At 36.4% G+C, this 23607-nt stretch overlaps 1 protein-coding gene across 2 annotated transcripts; it reads left to right on the top strand.

Annotated features, from left to right (window-relative positions):
* Nucleotides 1–371: 371 nt before the first annotated feature.
* On the top strand, nucleotides 372–21916 carry tgm4.L (transglutaminase 4 L homeolog). Of its 2 annotated transcripts, XM_041566070.1 has the most exons (14): nucleotides 372–858; nucleotides 5568–5747; nucleotides 6592–6698; nucleotides 7899–8031; nucleotides 10229–10347; nucleotides 12180–12287; nucleotides 12958–13132; nucleotides 14006–14144; nucleotides 14833–14936; nucleotides 15718–15969; nucleotides 16265–16561; nucleotides 17680–17849; nucleotides 19737–19873; nucleotides 21084–21916. In XM_041566070.1, exons 2-14 carry the CDS (start codon nucleotides 5570–5572, stop codon nucleotides 21223–21225), a joined length of 2061 nt encoding a protein of 686 aa, XP_041422004.1. In that variant the 5' UTR covers nucleotides 372–858; nucleotides 5568–5569; the 3' UTR covers nucleotides 21226–21916. The 2 variants fall into 2 exon arrangements, with proteins under 2 accessions (XP_041422004.1, XP_041422005.1); XM_041566071.1 differs by lacking the exon at nucleotides 372–858 and having other exon boundaries at nucleotides 5385–5747.
* Nucleotides 21917–23607: the final 1691 nt, after the last annotated feature.

The following is a 23607-nucleotide window of genomic DNA, read 5'->3' as shown; positions in this document are numbered from 1 at the left end:
CCCGGATTTGCGGCAAGGCTGCAAAGGCCCGGGCCTAGGGCGGCAAAAAATACGGGCGGCATGTCGCCCAGCCGCATTATGGGGACGTGTGTGTCCCCATTCAATTATACCAGCTGCGCCGGCGTTTTTTTCGCCGACGCGCTGGGAAGGGAGTCTGTAGACGGGCGCTTGGACCGCGCGGCCGCCTGGTCGGACAGCGCGGGCGCCTGGTCAGACCGCGCGGCCTAGGGGCGGCCCACAAAGAAATCCGGCGCTGCACATGACCAGGCAAAATTACCTGAGATGGCTGCCTACACACCAATATTACAACTAAAATAAAAACACTTATTGGTTCAGCAATTAAATTTTATATGGTAGAGTAAATTATTTGCAGTATAAACAGTGTAATTTAGACATAAAAACTACACCATAAAAATCATGACAGAATCCCTTTAAGCAGCTTACCTAAAAAGTAATCAAAGATGCAAGAGAATTCACCAATTAGAATGCTGCAGACCAATAACTTAATTAGAGCAGAGAATGAATAAATATTAAAAAAATATATTGCTTACCAACTGTAGTGTAATTAACATGGAGCAGACCCCACAGCCGTGGGGAGGCGGGGTCCATAAGAACCTGTTAATCCTGCTCCCTCTTGCACCATGGTCCCCATTCTAGCCCCTAACTCAATGTATGGACAATTATATTTCTAAATTATTTCACAATAGGATTATTTTGCATTTGTTTATTCGACATGATCCGCCTATTGTTTTATTTGGGGAGTGGAAACCAATTCATGCTGATAAAAGGCTTTGAATGCCTCGCTGTGGCCAGCTTTAAACCACATTACAGAATGCATAAAGGCAGTCTATACTACAGGTAAGAGCATCAAGATATATTTTTTATTGTGACATAGATAAAATACAAATTACTACTGTAAACAAACTGGAGTTTAAAGGGGAAGTACACACTATTACTCAGCTGTACTTTATCCCACATAGGAAGGTTTAAGCGATACTGGGAGTCTTTTTAAAGAACCATTAACAACAGGAAATAAAAATGTCATAAAACATTTACAAATAATGTTTACAGTACATCAGTCTGTACTTTTGAAATCCTGCACCATTTCAAGAATGCATGATATTTCCATTTGAAAATCCAAAAATTGTTTTGTGTATGAAGCGCCTTGTGCTGTTTGGTGCTGCATAATATCAGCAACCACACACTGTGCTATACATTAAACAACAGGAGGAATAACATGGCACTGCTAGGCTGGATTCCCACATGCACTTCCACAGGCTACTTCACTCCAGTATAAATACTACTAAATACTACTAATACTACTAGAACAATACAAATACTACTAATTGCTTGTAATATTAACCCTGCACTACTAATACTAATTATACTGCTGCGGCTACTTCTAATACTTTTACTGCTACTATTAATAATACTGCTGCTAATTCTAATCCTACATTTCTACTATTTATACTGCTGGTGCTAATACTAATACTTCCCATACTACTACTATTACTACTATTTAAAGTTTTTCTGCATTTAACACTGTTTTTCTGTGGTCCCACCAATTCCACTGTCATTAACACTTTGTCGGGCTATTTAAACATATATTTGATGAAATCATATAAAAGAATTTAAGGCTCCGTATAAGTAATAAACAGGAGGAGTCTTAAATAATATATGCCCAACAATTCCCAATCAATTAGTACAAAGGGTGAAAAATCAAGACAACTATTTAACAAAATAATGAATATATTTATATAATACACAAAAGCCATGAATATCCTGTAAATTATATCCTTATAAACGGTGAGTAGTGATGTCATCAGTTATAAACAGTGAGTAGTGATGTCATTTCTGTCACATGACTCACTAAACTTTGTGTATTATAATAAATAAAGTACCCCCAGTTGTAAAATATGAGGATATTAGCAGTTACCTTCGGCCTCGTGTTTTTATATGGTCATGAAACTCCTCGGTAACTAATAATATCCTTATATTTTACAAGAGGGGGTACTTTATTCACTATATATAATAATAACAAATCAAATTATTACTTCTTACAAAATCCACCAAATACTTCTTGATATCCACTCAGTATAAACTCAAAATAAAATTTACCACCAGATATTAATTGATAAAACCAAAACCATCAACACAGCAAGCATCCACAAGACAATACAGTATACCCTTTTACTAATAATAAGTATTATCTAACTTGGAATCAGAGGAGGAATATGTGACTGATCTGGCCTGTTTAAGGAATTCTACCCTCAATCCTTTACTTTCCCATTAAGTCACTAGCTTGGACATCATAATATATATGTACTAATAAAAGGGAAAATAAACCCAAATTAAACAAATTATTCCCAGTTTGCAATGCTGGGAAAGTCGATGTTTAGGGTATAACTATACAATATATAGGAATAACAAATATCCAAGCAGACAACTAAATTGGCATTAAATATAAATAAAATTTATATTTACCAGTTGTAAGTTCTCACTGGCCTGTGATGTCACCCTGATCTCTCTTCCTGGAGCTTTAAAGGGATAATGTCATGGGAGAAAAAAAAATTTCAAAATGAATCAGTTAATAGTGTTGCTCCAGCAGAATTCTGCACTGAAATCCATTTCTCAAAAGAGCAAACAGATTTTTTTATATTCAATTTTGAAATCTGACATGGGGCTAGACATTTTGTAAATTTCCCAGCTGCCCCCAGTCATGTGACTTGTGCTCTGATAAACTTCAATCATTCTTTACTGCTGTTCTGCTAGTTGGAGTGATTATCACCCCCTCCCTTTCCCCCCCAACAGCAGCCAAATAAAAGAACAATGGGAAGTTAACCAGATAGCAGCTCCCTAACACAAGATAACAGCTGCCTGGTAGATCTAAGAACAACACTCAATAGTAAAAACCCATGTCTCACTGAGACGCATTCAGTTACATTGAGAAGGAAAAACAGCAGCCTGCCAGAAAGCATTTCTCTCCTGAAGTGCAGGCATAAGTCACATGACATGGGGCAGCTGGGAAATTGACAAAATGTCTAGCCCCATGTCAGATTTCAAAATTGGATATAAAAAAATCTGTTTGCTCTTTTGAGAAATGGATTTCAGTGCAGAATTCTGCTGGAGCAGCACTATTAACTGATTCATTTTGAAAAAAAATTTTTTCCCATGACTGTATCCCTTTAAGACATCTGATCCTTTTCTTTTATTGGGCTTGTAGTTTAAAAGTCTGTTTTTCTCTTTCCAGTCCTCTTTTTCAGTCCTTTTCTTAGTCCTCTTTTTCAGTTCTTTCCTTTTTTAGTCTTTCCTTCTTTCCTCCTTTTAGCCCCTTTTCCTTTCTTTCTTCCTTCTTTTTTTTTCTTCTCTAGTGTCTCCTAATGTATCCCTCATTTCTGTCTAAAACTCAACCCCTGGGATTAACTAAACAACTGGAATTGAAGGGTTGTCTCCAAAGTTAAACTATCACCAGATAATCTAAATATTTTGTAAAATGTCAATTATTGACCCCTGGACGTGATGTCCTACACTACCTGTAGATGGCACTAATGCCTCAAACATCGTGGCCTAAAAATATCTAAAAAATACAAAATAGCCTATGACCTCCTTAGTCTGGTGTTAAACATTAATGTTGACTTGCTTCAGACTGGAACAATACTTTATGATTCCTTAATACCTTTGGTACATACAATATACTTGTGAACACACTATCCGTTCAAAATTGGTCTGGTCTTGATTAATTATTACCCTAACAAACATATAGGCTCTATTCTATGGATTGCTTTTAAAATTCTTTAATATGTTCCCATCTTATAATCAAACAGACACCAAGGATTATACAACCTTTGAAATTTGCTTAAGCTTAAAGTTGTGAAACACCTGGGTCAAGTTATCCTTTTTAGAAAATAAATTTCATGGATCTTTACCATTTAACATTAATTTGTATAAAACAAATTAAAACACTTATTCCTCATTAATACATGATAGATTAAACATGCAATATATATAAATCATGTATACATGAAATAATAGAAGGTTATATTATATAAAATAGAGCAATTACATGTTATTATTGCACCTAAATATTCTTATGATTAATTATTCATTTATTTGAAGATCCGACAACTTTGTAGTTCTGTTACACATATTAATACTATGATCACCAATAGTGGCAGTATTAACACCACTAATACCCCTACTAATAATGCTATTAATAATAATTATGTTAACCAGAATGCTTGGGACCTAGGGTTTTCCCAGATAAAGGGGTCTTTCCATAATTTGGATCTCCACACTTTGTCTACTGAAAGATAATTTAAAGGAAAACTACCCCCAAAATGAATACTTAAGCAAAATATAGTTTATATCAAATTAAGTGGCATATTAAAGAATTTTACCAAGCTGGAATATATATTTAAGTAAATATTGCCCTTTTACATCTCTTGCCTTGAGCCACCCTTTCGTGATGGTCTGTGTGCTGCCTAGGAGATCACCTGACCAGAAATACTACAACTCTAACTGTAACAGGAAGTAGTGTGGAAGCAAAAGACAGAACTCGGTCTGTTAATTGGCTCATGTGACCGAACATGTATGGTTTGTTTGGTATGTTTGTGTGCACCGTGAATCATACAATCCCAGGGGGCAGCCCAGCACCTAAATTTTCTATTTAGGATTACCCAATGGCACATACTACCAAAAAAGTATATTATTATCAAAATGGTTTATTTACATGAAGCAGGTTTTTACATATGAGCTGTTTTATGCAATATATTTCTATAGAAACCTACATTGTTTAGGGGGTATCGTTTTTCTTTAAGCATTTATTAAACCCAATAGGATTATTTTGCCTCCAATAAAAACTAATTATATCTTAGTTGGGATCCAATACAATGTATTGTTTTATTACAAAGAAAAAGGAAATCATTTCAAAAAATGTCATTTTTTGATTATAAATGGAATCTATGGGAGACCATAATTCGGAGCTTTCTGGATAGGGGTTTCCGGATAACAGATCCCATACCTGTACAACTAACATATGATATTAATATCTATATAGGGTTATTTTTCCACATTTGAGTTTGTATAACGTTAAAGTTGTTTTTTCTACCTCAAATAAACTCTTTAATTGTGAAAAAAATGGATTGCTTGCTTATTTATTAAAAGATCTGAATAAAATAAATTTTATAGAAATTTTTTTTGGAAAAAATGGATTTGCATTGAAAAACTGTCTTAAAATTGCCATAGATGGATCCCATTCACGTCAACATGAACTCAGAAGCTTTGAGATGGCAAAGTTTTACATTCGAGCGTAACAAATTTTTTGTATAAGTTGAATTCACAAGCTTTATTGCAAAAAAAAATGTGATTTGTTGAAAACATTTGAATTTGAATGTTGATAAATCACCACCATACTATAAACATCTTTCATATACATGCAGATTATTTCCCAAAATGATAATATATACCATTCACATTATATTTCCAGGAGAACTGTGAATTTGTGACATATATCTTTTGTATCTATGTTTTACAATGAATTATATTTAGCTTTTCTTTATGAACAACAGGAATGGCACTGAAAACCATAAAAGTTGACTTTCTAAAAACAGAGAATGCAATCCAACACAACACCAAGGATTATGACAACCCAAACCTCATTCTGAGAAGGGGACAAGAGTTCAATATAAAAATAACCTTTGATAGAGAACTGTCTCCTAATGACAAAGTGACTTTGCAGTTTACAACAGGTGAGAGGGCTACAGGGAACCTGACTTTATTAGCTACATTATTGCTATAAAGTTTTTCTATTACATTATTCATTTCTGATACATTATACATTTCCTTAGTAGAGAAGGAAACTCACACAGAGCTTTCTACCATTTTTTTTTACTGTTCTTCTAGAGAGTATTTCTTGCCTGGTACATTGGTGAATAGCTAGCTGAATAATACTGAAGAATTGGGTATTACATGTTTAGAAATTCTTATATTGGTAAAGGATCCGTTATCTGGAAACTCATTATCCAGAAAGCTCTGATATCGCCCATAGACTCCATTTTAATCAAATAATTACATTTTTTAAATTATTTCTCTGTAATCATAAAACAATACATTGTACTAGCTATTAACTAAGCTATAATTAATCCTTACTGGGCACAAAACAATCATATTATGTTTAATTATTGTTTAAATTATTTTTTAATAGATTAAAGATATGGAGATCCAGAATCAGTTATCTGGGAGAGCATTCTGGATAACAGATCCCATACCTATAGTATTATCACTAATATGTGTAAATCAGTGTGGGTTGGGGTTCTATATCTGTTATTCCAGAGGGAGACTCCCACAAACTCAAACACACGAGTTACGAGTTATTTTTAACTTTGCACCCTGTCAGCAAATCAACCCTATTGTGCTGCTAAAAGAATTTACCATGAGTAGCCTGTCAGACGGCAGCCAACTTGTGAATTTTGAAAAGTGACTGTATAAGAGATATGCCGTGTATGAAATGTAGACATAAATTCAGTTTCCAATTACAAACACTTTAAAAGAACTTCTGAACTTAGTCTACAGTTCTGTTTTCTGTGCATCCAGGTTCCATAGCTTTGCCATCCAATGGGACCCTTGTGCTTATTGATGTGGGCCCTGCTATCCAGGCAAACCAGTGGAGTGCTACAATTCGCCTGAGCAACAACAAAGAGGTAATCATAAAATGCATATTTGGTAAAAAAAAATACATGTGACAAAAAGGAGACGCAAACCATTTATAGTAGAGCTCTCCATTATCTAGTGATCCAATGCTAGGGGATATGCCAGTTAGATCTTGCCTATCAGTTCACCTTGTCTGTCTGGCCATGACATTTTGGCTTATAAATAGGGATACACTATTTTGGATTCGGCCGAACCCCCGAATCCTTTGCTAAAGATTCGGTGGAATACCGAACCGAATCCGAACCCTAATTTGCATATGTAAATTAGGGATGGGAAGGGAAAAATTTTTTTACTTCCTTGTTTTTTTGACAAAATGTCTCGCAATTTCCCTCCCCGCCCCTAATTTGCATATTTAAATTAGGATTCAGGTTCGGCTTGGCAGAAGGATTCGGCCGAATCCGAATCCTGCTAAAAAAGGCCGAACCGAATCCTGGATTCGGTGCATCCCTACTTATAAATCCACTGTAACTTAACAACACAAGGGCAGGCATAATGCTCTTCAGATGTTACGTGCTAGAAATTGTGTATTCCTTTGGCTCTGCGAACACAAAAAAACAATAGCAAGCAGAAACCTTTTTAAATAGCACCATAAATCGACTACAGCCCCAAGCATGCATAATTCTTGATCATTCATTGCAGTAAGCTGGAAGTTGTTGTCCAGCCACATTTTCATAGCATTGTAAAAGGTTTTATTTCTCCCTCCCTCTCTCTTTCTATATCTATCATTCATCTGACACCCAACTCCTGCATGAAGACAGAATGAAGAGAAACAGATGCTGAGAGAGGATTAGTGAATATAAATTTGATTATTTCAGAAACAATGCACAATTTTTAATTGATTGTATTTAGAAAGTTTCTTACTTCAGTATGAGGAAGCTTGTATTAAATAGTTACCTTTAAGTTGTATCTATTTTTTGTTTTTCTCCAGTAATTGAAATTGAATGTGACTGTGTTTCCAGTGGCGGAACTACCGGGGGAACAGGGGGTGCGAGCGGGCCAGGGCAGCACCCCCTCAGGGCCCCCCCGGCAGCTCACGCGCCACTGACAAATGCGGCCAAATGCAGCCGTACGGAGAGGGCGGGGCCCGGCTGCGCGTCACGCACCAGGGCCTGCCCCCCTCTAGTGACGCTACTGTGTGTTTCCATGCAGTTGATCTTGTGCTAATAACTTATACAACATTTTTTTTCTAGTGTATGGTTGCTGTCAGCAGTCCAGCCAACGCCATTGTTGGTAAATACATGCTGAGCATTATCACAGGGAAAGGGATTGTCTACCAACAGGCAGATTGTACCATTTACTTTCTGTGCAACCCTTGGTGTAAAGGTAACAACTACATGTTTAATGGGTTTGTGTGGATTATTAATAAGAGATATTTCACATCATAGAATTGATTTTTATTAAACATGATTATTTGTTGAGTGACTAAGTACAAAAAATTAATTTATTGTTTCTCAGTTCAATTAGTTTATTTTATGCATCTGGAAACAGAAGAATGGGGATCGCAACATGTCAAACACTTTTCATAGAGTGACCCAGCTTAAAGGGTTAGTTCACCTTTAGATTAACTTTTAGTATGAAGAAGAGAGCAATATTTTGAGACAATGTGCACATTTTTTATTAATTGTGTTTTTTTTAGTTATTTAGCTTTTTATTCAGCAGCTCTCCTGTTTACAGTTTCAGCAATCCGATTGCTAGGATCCAAATTACCCTAGCAACCATGCACTGATGTGAATAAGAGGCTGGAATATGAATATGAAAGGACCTGAATAGAAAGTCGAGTAATAAAAAGTAGCAATAACAATACATTTGTAGCCTTGCAGAGCTTTTGTTTTTAACATGGGGTCAGTGACTCCCATTTGAAAGATGGAAAGAGTCAGAAGAAGAAATAAAAACTATAAAAAATTATTTAGCTTTTTATTCAGCAGCTCTCCTGTTTACAGTTTCAGCAATCCGATTGCTAGGATCGAGTAATAAAAAAGTAGCAATAACAATACATTTGTAGCCTTGCAGAGCTTTTGTTTTTAACATGGGGTCAGTGATTCCCATTTGAAAGATGGAAAGAGTCAGAAGAAGAAATAAAAACTATAAAAAAGAAATGAAGGCAAATTGAAAAGTTGCTTAGAATTAGCCATTCTATAACATACTAAAAGTTAACCTATAGGTGAACCACCCTTTTAAATGTGTAAAATTAGTTTTTGGGGTAATCTCCCACAGGCAACAAAGTTCTAGGTGTGCCATTACCCTAACAGTAGTTCTTCAGCTTGTGAGTATTCTATCAGAGTAACCCAACATTGCCATCATATAGCTCCATTAGAGGGTACTTTTCATTTAGATTATCAAAACAATAGCTTAAAGGGGACCTGTCACCCTAAGAAATAATTCCAAATTCTTTACTACCATGTTAGTTGAACAAAATAAACTTTACGTACACTATTTTTTTCATTTACATTTTGTTTCCTTCAGTCTTGGAAGTATACAATCACAGCAAGCAGGCAGCAGCCATTTTGTGGACACTGTGATTAAGACAAATTGTGTATAACTTCCAAATCTTGTGTATGCACCAGAGGGACCTAATGCCCATGTACAGTGTCCTACACAAATATAGAGTCTGAGTAGGGAAGGGGAAATGTGAGGATTGCAGTGAATTGCTGAATAGAAAGTGAAAGTAATTGACTGGCCCACCTCTATGCCTCAGGCATAGAGGCAGGGCAGACAATATTTGATTGACAGCTCAGATATTTAAACATCTTTATAACAGGTATGGATGTTATAATGAAATAATAATATTATTGTGTTCTATGTTCTATGTTCTATGTTCTATGTTTCATTTGCAAAGGTCTTTCATTATGCAGCTTTTAATGTGTAGGGGGCAGGTCCGCTACAGCCATGGCCTGTACAATGAGAGATCAGAAATCCATTTTTCTCAAAAGTACTCTTTAGTTCCTGTTTAACCAAAATTGTAATCATTATTCATTACAGATTTTTATGTATTCACATTTGTGTATTATGTTTTTATATTGTGTATTTATATTTAGATATAATCTAATATTCTGCTTGCCCTGATGGCCGCAGTATGTTTCCTTTTAGAGCCAGTTGAACAAAACAAACCAGTGGGTTAGTTTGGAGTCTAGTGTGTTGGACTAAATATTGTCCTAGCAGAGCAACATAAGAAGTGATTTTTCTTAAATCAATATTGCACATTTATCCCTTTCACCCCATATTCATGTTGCCATTGTTCTTCATTGCCTTCTTCTTCTTAGCTTTTTTCTCTTATAGCAAAGACGTATATCCTTATATAACATATTCCATTCAAACTTTGTTTTCCAAGAAACTTTCTCCCATTCCTCTTTTGTAGACTCTTTCCTCTAACTTGTAATGATGCTTTCTCATCACTCAGTCAACATGATATGGATTTATGTATTTACAGCAAAAATGAATGTAAAACAGCCTAAGACCAATGTTCAGTAGAAGAAGTGGTGTATGTGGTATGTGCAGGGTAACAACAGTATTCCATTTCTAGATGACACTGTGTATATGCCCAGTGAAGATGGAAGAAAGGAGTATGTTCTCAAAGACACTGGTTATATTTATGTGGGCATTGCGACTAAAATCAACGCAAAACCCTGGAACTTTGGACAGGTAGAAATTCATTCTTTTGTTTCAAAATGTTTTCATTATTTTCAAATTAAACAAGCAGGATTTTAACAAAAGATCAAAGATGTACAATGAGGCACACCAATACAACTTGTTTTGGCTGAATGCCTAAAATAAAAATAAAATATAGATTTGAATCTTTAATTGGTGATGCCGCCTGAACTGTTCAACATGGTAAAACAAATTAATTGAAACCAAATCAAACAACCTATCTACCGAAAAACGTTATATGACTTTATTACAAGGATCTTAAATGGTTCAATCCTACAGCAAGGAATGAAAACTGAAATACAGTATATTGGCTTGCCAGATGAACAACTAAAGATTATAACTGTAACAAACTCAAAGTACCCAGAATAATGACCAAGTTTCAGTAAATATTTGTTCAAGATGTGATTCTGATGATTTAATCCTAATTACTTCTTGCCAACAAAGTTGATTTAAGAGGGACAGAATATCTGCTAGTGAAGGAGTGGATTCAGACAGCCAATTTAGGAACAAAAGTTTCTTAGTAGCAGCTGTAAACAACAAAATTAGGTTTAACAATGAGTCACTCTGGGGTTTGGGTTGCCCCTTCGGACCAAATCCTGGAAAGTCCAGATGTAGAAGTGCAAATTTTGGGCTTAATTTAATTTGAAGTTTGAATTTGGGATTTGGAAACTTCTCCAAAGAAATTCATTCTTGTTATTGCAAATAAAAATATTACTATGCAGGTTTTTTAATTGCTGCATAGTCATACAATTTCAAGTAAAAAAAATTGTAGTGGCTGCTAGTCCTTAAAAAATCAGGGGTTGTCAATTTCTCTTTCACCGAGGTCTCACAAGGCAACACCCATGCAGAACCACCAAAAGCTGGTAGTTATAATTCAGAATGAGGTGCATGACATGTCATCTGATGCCACCCTAATCACTTTACTTTAGCACATGTCTCCAGGATTCAGTCTGCACATGCTGTAATATCATATGGCCAGTGCTGGGCCAGGTACCCCTCACTCCCCCACCACCACCGCCTTATTTTAACAGTTTCTGGAGGCAGCTGGGGACATTTTAATTTAATTCACCATATAGGTACCTGAGGTACAGCCCCCTAAGCTTGCCATCCTAGGCACAAGTTCTCAGGTGAGTAGATATAACTATGGCCCTGGTATGGTGCAGCCCTTTGTGCTCTATTCCAAGAGCTCAACGTTCTGCACCTCAGGGGGCAACTTATGCGGCAACATATAAAGTAAAAAAACAGAATGCTATACTCCCTAGTTGATTATAATAAGGGCCCATTTATTAAACCTTGAGTTTATCTGGTCGAGGTTTTTAAGGGGAAAACTTGAATTTTTAGAGGTTTATTATACCCCAAAGCTGCTAAAAATCAGAATCCAGAAATATTCCATCTCAAACCTGTTGAGGTCATGTAGAATCAATGGCAGATGTCCCTGAAGTTGTTTTTTGACATCCTGATCTGTGCTGGATGGGGGTTTCGTCCGATAATCAAAAAAACTGCAGTTTTTACAGCAAAAATTCGATAAAGTCGAGTTCTCTGAGCACTGTACGATACAAATTGGCAGTCAATTTTGTTGTGACGTTTTGTGGCTCCGATTTTTTCAATAAAAATTATTCATAAATGCATTTAATTAGTGGAAGGGAGTTTGGTCGACTTTGTTTTCATAAAAAATGAGATTCATTTGAGCTTTAGTAAAGAACCCCCTAAAAGTTAATCCTTGACAGTTCCTTGATTTTAATATCGCCTTACGTTGTCACAGTGAAAATGTGTGATACAACCCCCTGTATATGCACTATATGCAATCCATCTCCTTTTGTGTTTAGTATGAAGCAGATGTCTTGGATTGCTGCATGTCTCTTCTGGATCATGGTCGACTTAAACCTGAACATAGAAGGGACCCGGTTACCTTGTCCAGAAAATTATCTGCATTGGTATGTAATAGACAAAGGTGACAGCAAATATTTGACATAGCTCAGATCTTGGTTTGCACAGTGGTGTCAATCCATTCCTGGGAAAATTATAATATTCAATGTAACTATTAATACTGCCTTAAGTTAAGGAACACTAAGAAACTTTATTTAAAACGACTAGATACGGTCGACCTTCATGCTTTTGGTCTGGTCATACAGGTATGGGACCTTTTATCCAGAATTTTCAGGACCTGTGGTCTTCCAAATAAGGGATCTTTCTGTAATTTCCGGTTTGGATCTCATGTAAACAATAGGATTGTTTTACCTCCAATAAGGATTGATTATATCTCAGTTTGGAAGAAGTACATGGTACTGTTTTTATTACAGAGAAAGGAGGAAATCATTTCAAAAAATTTTAATTATTTGCTTAAAATCGAGCCTGTGGCAGATGGCCGTCCCATAATTTGAAGTTTTCTGGATAACAAGTCCTATACCTCTATATGAAATTTGCATAAGCCATGGCTGATTAGTAATTAGCACAACTACATGCTGCAAACTGCAAGATTTTGAAGCATCCAAGCAAACTGATGTATTTCATATTTTTTAAGTATTTAGGGCACAAGATGACAACTTGCTTATAACATTGAGTATGTAATTAAATTAATAGTTATAGCATAGAATTGTTTCTCAGGTCAATTCCAACGACGACAGAGGAGTTCTTATAGGAAACTGGTCTGGAAATTATTCTGGTGGTTTCTCTCCCACAATCTGGACAGGAAGCAGTGTTATTCTGCAGAAGTATTACAAGAGCAAAAGGTCTGTCATGTATGGACAGTGCTGGGTGTTCTCTGGAGTTCTAACCACAGGTATCTCACCTCAGAGTCTGGTTTTAAATAGAATTCTTTGTAGCAGTGGTATAACAATAGTAGCAGCAGTGGGGGCTCACAACAGCCCATAGCTGCTCTGTAGCTTTATGGAAAATCACATATAGGTATGGGACCTGTTATCCAGAATGTTCGGGACCTGGGGTTTTCTTGATGCCTTAAGTCTACTAGAAAATCATATAAATATTAAATAAAGCCAATAGGCTAATTCTGTTTCCAATAAGGATTAATTATAGCTTAGTACAGGGTATTGTTTTATTATTACAGAGAAAAAGGAAATCATTTTTAAAAATTTGGATTATTTGGATAAAATGGAGTCTATGGGAGACAGCCTTTCTTATAAGTTGCCGTTTTCTGTATAACGGGTTTTCAGATAACAGATCCCATACCTGTATTAATAACTACATGTGCATAGAGAGGGTTTAAAAGAAAAAGTAACCTTTTGTAACAGTTTTCTGTTGGACTCCCTAGCTCTCCAAGATAACCAGACTAAATATTCCAGATCCAAGAGAATATTGTAATTAGAATCTTCTGCCTGCCATCACTTCACTAGTTATTACCAAAGACAAAAGTTTAGGGGGAAAAAAGCAGAAAAAACAGCCATTGACGCTAATGCATTGAAAACTGCAAAAAAGTGCTAAATGGTGAAATTTTACCATTTTAGAATGTTTCTGCATTGTTAAAGAATATTTCATTGGAGCAAAATAGGCCAGATTCATCGTCACTACATGTAAAGCCAATAAAAGTCTTTGCTCCATAATCCATAATCATAAATTAGGCTTATGTATCTAGCGCCCATTTTACTAAAAAGTGTTTTATGTTTCTATCATGGCTATTATTTTTTATTTTACACAGTTCTGAGATGCTTAGGAATTGCAGCAAGAAGTGTCACAAATTTTAATTCAGCCCATGATACAGAAGAAAATCTAAAAGTTGATGTATATTTGAATGAAAAAGGAGAGCTACTCGATGACCTATCTACTGATTCTGTTTGGTATGCACAAGCTGCTCTAACACCATGAATGATAATGACCAATATGTTGGACATTTAGGTCATGCCCCCAAATCAGCCCAGGCCACAATTCTAACCTAACTAGACCACGCCCCTCTCTGTACCATGAACACAGTCCTGTTTTTGCCTTACAATATTGGACTGTCCTATGTAAAAACAGACAGTTGACTATATACTGGTAATTTTACCTACTGGAAATGTATCTCTCTAATAAGGTTCTAAGCATAAACATATTCTTTATTTGTATGGCAAAAATACAGAGTCTTGGGAAGCATTTAGCAACACAGACCAACAGCTGGTCATCTTTTGTCCTGTACACCTTGTGTTTTTACACAGAATAGTTAATGTGTCTGTATTATTTGTATGACATTCATGTATTATTTATTATACTTACAAAACTCCCTGCTCACCTGCCTTAGGTTGTCTTTATAGGGGACACAGATACAGATCTTACCTGTTATCAGTGAATGTCATATAATAATTAAATACAGGTGCTAAAAACTTAAATGCCACAATGCCTTCATTTCAGCCCTGTTTATAAGGATATATTTTTTTCATATGTATTAATTTCCCATTCCTATTATTTTTCATATCCTGGTATATACGTTAAAGCCATGTCTGGCAAATGCTACCAATTTTTGTTTTCATCTGACTTTTTTTTCACTGGAAGGAATTTTCATGTGTGGAATGATGCGTGGATGAAAAGACCAGATCTACCCAATGGATATGATGGATGGCAGGCAGTTGATGCCACACCACAGGAACCAAGCCAAGGTAGGGGGACAATACTAGAGAGTTTGGTTTTTATGAATAAGATTGTCGTCCACAAGTCTTGAGCTGCACATAACTGTTGCACCCTGGTAGTTACACCACTGGAGGCAGGCCTCTGTAAGTGTAGATAATGTGAGGGCAGATACTGTAATAGAGTGAGGGTTAGGCTTAGGACAGTTAGACGAGCATTCACAAGCTCCAAAGATTCCAGAAGGTCTCAAGCTATTAGGCTCATGGATAAAGAGATTCTTGACGTAATATGGCACTGTGGGCATCCTTTAAGTGCTGGGGATTGTAAATTATACTTTGCCTTCTCCCAATACTATTTGAAGTATCTGTGAAGTGATTAAATATTGAAGTAACCCCAAAGAGACTGTATGTGAGCCAGCAAAGTTCACCATGTTTTAAGAACCATTTGTGCCCAAGTTATTTATCTATTCTATGTGTGTGAAGGCAGTGTTTTTGTCCCTTCCTTAGTGTCGGACTGGGACAGCAGGGGCCCACCCAAAAACCTTAGACCAAGGGCCCACCCAAAAACCTTAGACCAGGGGCCCACCCTCAGAACTATGATTCTTCCTGTCCTCACTCAACCTCTAGTCTCCTAGTCTCTTTTCTTTACATATTTTAATCTATTATTACATCTATTTAGCCTCAGATGCCCTTGCTCATGATGACTCTCCCACTAAGGAAAAGGGGCCTATTAATCCTAACATTTTTTTTAAATGTTACATATTCCAATGTAATGTACAATTAACTCCTAAACAGACGATTTGTTTACTTTCAGGCGTCTATCAGTGTGGTCCATGCTCACTGACAGCCATAAAAAATGGGGAAGTTTATTTGCCATATGATGGCAAGTTTGTGTTCTCAGAAGTAAATGCTGACAAAATCTACTGGCTGGTAAAGGATAAACAAGGAGCTGAACCACCAATCCAAATCCGGCAAGAGAAAAGCTGCATTGGAGAGTGTATCAGCACCAAAGCAATGAATATGAATACCAGGGAAGACATTACAGGGCAATATAAATACCCAGAAGGTAAGATCTTTTAAAAGCCATGTACTAAGTGCTGTGCACGTCTAGATTTTTTAACATTAACTGCAGAAAATGAAAAAAATACCCTGACTGCCAGGGAACATTGGTCTCCCAATCTGTAATGAACCAAATTATATAACATTTATCAAACCAATTAAGCCGTTCCCCTGGTAGTTGTAAGGCCACTATCAAACATTACATGGAAGAATCCTGTAGGTATTGTTATATAAACCTATATCAGTTATACAAAAGACTTATTCCTAACTTCAAACTCTAAGACACACTGCTTGTTTTCCAGGTTCCCAAGAAGAGAGAGATACTTTCCAGAAAGCCTGTTCTTTTCTTAAGTCACGCGCATGTTTGGTTTTCTCAGCAACTCCTCCACATCCACCAGCTGGCACCAAACTGCAGATCCTGGGCGATAAAGATTTAATTCCTGGGAACCCCTTGTCTTTCACTGTCTCCATAGAAAATGAAACAAATGAAACAAAATCCATAGATGTTAGCATTGGTTGCCAGCTGCAAGCCTACACAGGAAAAGTAATTGACGGCGTGGCCTCAATTAAGCAGACTGTCCAAGTTCTGGGAAAACAAGGTACTGCATTTATATGCATTGAACGATTGGCAGAAGAATGAAAAATGTTTACTAGCTCTTCAATAAATGATCATTTGCTTCTACGTGAAGAAACCTGAGCCGCACAAGGAACAGAAAATTTGAAAGCTGGCAGTGCAGCTCCCTATTTATGTAGCAAGTGGGGTTGCATGCTGCTCCTAAAACTTTCCCACCCTAAGCCCCGGTCATTGTGGCCTTCGCACAAATCCGGGCCTGGATCTATGGCATTCTGTCAAGTGTCAGTTCCAAAGATTGTATATCCTATGGAAATCAAAGGGAACACTAAGCTTCCTTAGAAGTATTGCTCCACACAGCTTTTACTGGCTTAAAATTTGTAGCACTTTTCAACATGTTTTTATAGGTATAAAGAAAAATGGGAGATGCATCCCAACAACCATAGACACACATTCTTAAAGTAAGACTGCACAATTAATGCTTTCCAAATCATTCAGGACCAGTAACCTAACAGAAACATTCCTCCCCTGTAACTCTTTCTTCCTGGTTATGGAATTGTCAGCAAAAGATTTTAAACAGTTTTTTTACGCTATATTCATACTTCTAATATTTGTTTACAGTGCGATATTTGCAAACAAAAAATGCACACTAAATTAATATGACAACTAGAGCAGCAAATGACTGGCAGTACTAGTAGGAAGATTCTCATTGGAGAACATGCTTGCATTGTTATTAAGTTGTGGTTGTGTGGGAAAGCTAGGGGGCAGAAGGAAAGAGAGAATCTGTGTATTGTGTATCTGAAACGTAATGCACAAATTCATAGGGGTATTTTTTCGGTTTCCGTTCGGAGTTATTGTCAGGGCCCATAGAATGTTCATGTTAAATGTAAACTGCAGTTTAGCAATCCTTATACTCTCCATATAAAATGTATAGGACATCAAGACAGCTGTGTCATACAGAAGATTGTCACTTACATACTTCTTAGTAAGTATCCAGTATACTTACTATGTATCGGACATGTTTGTACTGACTTGTGGCCATGGGTGTGCTTTTGTGTTTTTTAATCCAAAATCTGTAAATGTATTGTATTGTATTTGTAACTATAATTTGTGCCTGCTGTTTGTTTATATGGTATATACCTTCAGCTGCCTCCATCCCTGTGACTGTGGCTCCAGAGCATTACATGAAGTCTGTGATCTTGGTTGAGGACGAGGCCATTTTCAGGATCAATGCAATAACTGAAAACAAAGAAACACAGGAGAAGACCAGCAGGAGTATGGTGATTGCATTCATCTATCCTCCCATAAAAGTGGAGGTAAGAATTCTACTTTGTTAGTTGTTACACCATAATTGTTTACTAGAGAAACAGAGTACTATGCAGAGCTGTGGAGTCTGAGTTGTGGAGTCGTAAGCAATTTTGGGTATCTGGAGTTGTCAAAATGCACCAACTCCTAATAAGTAATATAAATATATAAGTTGTTTTAGGTTTTCCAGTTGTTTTTGTTTTCTGTAGTTTAACTTTGACTTTGGTTTAGAATTACCAAAGGATGTGGTTTATATTTTTGAGCTTTGGCAGTGATAAATACCTTGTATGTTGTGTACTTAATATGGAAAATACATTAATATATGAAAGAAAAGTATTTTAAGGTAATTTACATATAAATATACATGTACTGGTAAAAGCTGTGTGTTTGCACAGGTTATATAACAAATAACAGATAAAACACCATTGTAGTGGACAGGGTTTATCTGTTATGTGCCATGTAACTTGTGCCTTTTCTCTTTTTTTACAGCTTGAATAGCTGGCCCCATGGCCACACAGCAGTTTGTTTATATAAACTATAATAGTCATTCGGACGCAAATAGGCTATTTTTACGAGTGCAGAGCAAAACTACATTATATTTTTATTACTTTGATACACTTTCAGTTTTTGGTGCTACTGTTCCTTTAAAAACAGAGGTACCATAAAATGAGGAGTTGGAGTTGAAGGCTTTATGTAGAGACTCCATAGCCCTGTACTATTACCTAAAGAGACCCTCACGGCATTTATCTGTGTAAGGCCATCTATTCCTACAATAGTTTTCTCATACTAATTGCTCATACTAATTTAGTCATGAGTGGAAAATTAGGGATGGTATTGGGCACATTGTTTCTAAAACAACCAACAGCAACAGCTGACTGCATTGGACAATACCGTTGGTTGACAGTCGATAGATGGGTTTAGCACACTATATACGTGTGACTGAACATACTCAAAAACAAAAACTATTTGATAGCAGATAGTAAATTGTCTTTCCTACTCTGAGAAATAAACCTTATTGTGATATATTAGATAGGAATGCACTAAATCCACTGTTTTGGGATTCGGCCCAAATCCTTGGTGAAAGATTTGCTTAATATCGAGTCAACAATACTAATAACGCCCAATCGCTACGTATATAAGGCCAGTCCGAAGGGCCAAAAAAAATCTTGGAATAACAACAACAGTTAGAATGGCCTGTATGCTCTAGGCTGAAAACTGTCCCATTGCACATTAGCTCTCCAAAGTAGGTGGGGAAATGTTTCATTCTGCTAATGACTGTCAGCCAACTTTGCTTCAGACTGTTTAAAAATAACATCATTTTGATGTAAACAAAATTTCCATAACTTTATTGGCAACTACCATATTCAACATCCATCTGACTTTGCCTAAAACTTATAAAAAAAAGGTATTATAAATTCCTGAAAATCCTTAGTTTTGTACCCACTAGTGTTACAAAACAGGCCTTCACAATAGGTTGGACAATCTGGAGATGTAGTCCTGCAAATTGTTCTTGAGCAATGCTGTTACAATTACATTCCCTCTGATTTGTTCAAACATCCATCACTTGCTCAGTGTGTAAATAGGAAAGCAATGGGACAAATAAAATCCAGGAGGGCCTTGTAAGACTGATCATAAGAATATTATTATTTTATTATGACCCAATGCAGGGCAGTTGCAGTTATGGACTGCAATGGGTGGTGTATATTGGAAAGTGGAAAGGTTTCAGACAAACCTAGGATGTAAAGGCCATTACCAAGGTGGATCAGGGTTGTGACCTATATGTTTGTCACTGGGAGTTATATTATTTTATTTCTCTTTTATTCTTCAAATGTCTCATATTTTCTTTTACAGTGTTGGGTAGATTAACCTGTCATGTTGCCAACGTGTTTTACTTCTAGATGCCGGAAACTGCAAAGATTAATGAAGATTTCACTTGCACCTTTACTTTCAAGAATACTCTTAGCATTCAACTAGACAAATGCCAGCTGCACGTGGAAGGACTTAGTATGTTCAAACTGGAGACATTTGATGAAGGGTGAGCAAAAAACTTTTATAAAAAAAGTCACCTGTAAAATAAATGCGCTTATTTTTGTTGGAAAAACTAAAACCCAATACCAGACAGTATTATACAGGGTTAGACATATAAGGAGGCCCCTTGTAATGTATATATATATATATATATATTTATGCGTAGGGTGGCACACCGCTTCAACTGTTGAGTACCCAGGTGCACAGCAAAATCATGTGTGTAGCATTCAAAAAGACCAGCAACACTGGGAGTTTTGGTGAAACAAATCAAGCGTCTATATTTTTTAAAAGTGCATATACAGCCAACGTTACGTTTCGGTCCCCTCTGGGACCTTTCTCAAGGCATATATATATATATATATATATATAATATATATATATATATATATAAAGATATACCACCTTTTATGCACAGTTTATATGTCTAAACACATTTTATACTGCACTTTATAGAAATTGTTTATTATTTACATAAGTCCCTGCTCCATACCATAAGAGCTTACAGTCTAAGGTCCTTATTACCAGGAGTTAGTATACCAGCCTGTGGGAGAGTACATGGAAGAAACCCATGCAAACAAATGGAGAATAAACAGACTCCTGACAGCTATTTCCAAGGTTCCAATGAAACAAAAGAACAAGGGAGTAGTGCCCTCATGTGTTCAGATGGCACTGATATAGGTATTACATTCTAGAAACATAGCCATTACAACACAGACATCTTTATAGGGCTATTGCCTTGCTAGAACCTCAAGCTGATGAGACAGTGGGTCTTATTTACCTTTAGAAGGTGCAGCTCTAGATGAAAAAATAGAAACATATAGACTAATATTAGTGCATTTATAGAGACATTTATGTAAATGCAGTGTTGAATCTCGCATGTGTCTGTATCTGAAACCAGAAACGACCAGATATCCGAAAAGTGACCCAATGTTTTTTTGTAACAAATGTTAGTCTTTCTAACATATAAAATGGATTTGTTTTGTGTGGTGTTTATACAAATGGTCTGTAGATGTCACTGTGCTCATACTTATACCGTGCACACTTCCTGGTAGCTTAAAAGTGAAAGCTTACTGTTGTGTGATGCCTGCATGACTCTGCTAATAAAGCACTGTTATACTCTACTCATCCTTGGCTACCCAAAACATAACATTATGTTATGCCACAGTTCTTATTTTTATGTTTTTCCCCTTCCATGATCCCATGTTCTTTATGTGCAGGGATATAAAGCCAGGAGGAATCTTCCGCTCAAAGATCATTTGTGCTCCACGGAGACCAGGGGAGAGAAAAATTGTGGCTAAACTCATTTCCAGCCAAATAAAAGGAATTTCAGTGGAAAAGACCATTACCATAATTAATTAATTGATTAGTGAATAGATACAAGGATTGCTTTACATTATACTAATAATTCATTTCCAATTTATTCACCATCACCAACTAATAAAATCAAAATGTTAGCCTTGATTGGGTAGTTTACCCAAATCCTTACTACTTTTAATTTTAATTGCACTTTAAATTATTAGTAAATTTATAATTAAGTGGTGTATTGCTTTGACCCTTTAACCTTAAGGACAAAACCATGTCTGGCAGCAATGTAAACTGCAATTTTTTAATCCCGGTTATCCCCTTGAATGCATGAGTAGTGCGGTCCTAGATAAAAGTCTCACAGCCTGCCCTGTGTACTGCTGACCATTTGTAGATATCATTCATGGAAACCATTGCATTAACATTTTAAATGTAAGAATTTCCATTTTTAGGTGGGCGCCAAATTATATACTTGCCTTGAACTGCAATACTGCTTGGTTTATTCCACACTTCCCATCAGCCAATTATTTGCACCTTAGAACGATATGACATCTACAACATGTATCATCATCTGCACCTCATTTTTATGAGAGTGGGCCCTTGGCATAGGGTTCTCTGGTTTATAAAAGCTGTTTATGCAAAGGTCCAGTCTGTTTATGCAAAGCAGCTTAATCAAATTTAATAATGCTATTTTCAGTCAATATCTCTTAATAAAACTGTAATCTGCCTGTTTATGGACTGTGCCTACTTATTTATTTTATATTATTTTATTATAATATATATTTGATATTATGTGAACTTTATATACAATTTCACAGTACACATGCCCTGGAGAGGTTACGCAATTTTATTGGTGGTAGTGTGGCCTTGAAAATAGAAGGACATTAGAAGATTTGATTAATTATTGAATTCATTGTTTATTGGTGGAATCCTGTGCCTCTTTGACTATACTCCCTACCTGTCCCCTAATTTGCATGACATTCAGGTCCTGTATTTACTGCATGTCCTAGGGTTATACAATGTATTAAATGGCCTTTAATGACACTGGAAAGTTGCCGTAATATACTGTAAACAAGCAAGAGAAGCACACAATGCCACAGGGTAGCATCAGACATAAATCTGTATTATTATTGAGTTTGTTTAAAAAACATAAATTTGTTCAATCAGGGTAAAGCATTGTACATCCATAATTCTTTCTTTTTGAAATATTCAAATGTCTCTCTGGCTGCAGGGTATCTGGAATTAAAACTACAATCTGAACTGTGTGCCAGTGTGAATGCTGTACAAAAAGGGAATCAATAAAAAAGAATTGTTTATAATGCACTCTAGGGAAAATGGCATTTTGGACCTTTCTGGAGAATGGGGTTCTGGATCTGCTATAGGGCAAAATGTACATAAATTTACTTATGGTCTTAAACAAGAAACTGAATCTTCTCTAATTTTGTGGAGGTGCAGTCAACTTTAGAAGGAGTATTTGGCTGAAATCCCTTTCTTATTGGTCTGTAGATGGCAGAAATACCATTCTCCTTAGTCTGCATTTGGCTGAAATCTCTTTCTCATTGGTCTGCAGCTGGCAGAAATTGCTTTCTCATTGGTCTGTAGTTGGAAGAAATCATTTTCTCATTGTTGTTTGCAATTTCACTGCAGTAGACTATTTTAGAGGCTGCTTCATGTGCCCTTTTAATAAAACAAGCAATACTTTTCTTAGAAAAACATCAAATTATCTTTTCGTTATGTAAACTGACGTACAGTGCTCAGGTTTCTCCAGAAAAATGGCATTCAATGTATTTGTATTGGGGCAAGTTGCAATCTTCAATTCATGTAAATGATTCTGTCAGGTGGGTACATTTAAAGGGGATACATAGTAACATAGTTAAATTGGGTTGAAAAAAGACAAAGTCCATCAAGTTCAACCCCTCCAAATGAAAACCCAGCATCCATACATACACCCCTCCCTACTTTTAATTAAATTCTATATACCCATACCTATACTAACTATAGAGCTTAGTATCACAATAGCCTTTGATATTATGTCTGTCCAAAAAATCATCCAAGGCATTAACTGAATCAGCCAATCACAACATCACCCGGCAGTGCATTCCACAACCTCACTGTCCTGACTGTGAAGAACCCCCTACGTTGCTTCAAATGAAAGTTCTTTTCTTCTAGTCTAAAGGGGTGGCCTCTGGTACGGTGATCCACTTTATGGGTAAAAAGGTCCCCTGCTATTTGTCTATAATGTCCTCTAATGTACTTGTAAAGTGTAATCATGTCCCCTCGCAAGCGCCTTTTTTCCAGAGAAAACAAACCCAACCTTGACAGTCTCCCCTCATAATTTAAGTCTTCCGTCCCGCTAACCAATTTAGTTGCACGTCTCTGCACTCTCTCCAGCTCATTTATATCCCTCTTAAGGACTGGAGTCCAAAACTGAACTGCATA

Source organism: Xenopus laevis, chromosome 6L (genome assembly GCF_017654675.1).
Source record: "Xenopus laevis strain J_2021 chromosome 6L, Xenopus_laevis_v10.1, whole genome shotgun sequence".
Taxonomy (NCBI): Eukaryota; Metazoa; Chordata; class Amphibia; order Anura; family Pipidae; genus Xenopus; species Xenopus laevis.
The sequence above is the reverse complement of the archived record's forward strand: the minus strand, read 5'-3'. Positions and strand labels throughout refer to the sequence as shown.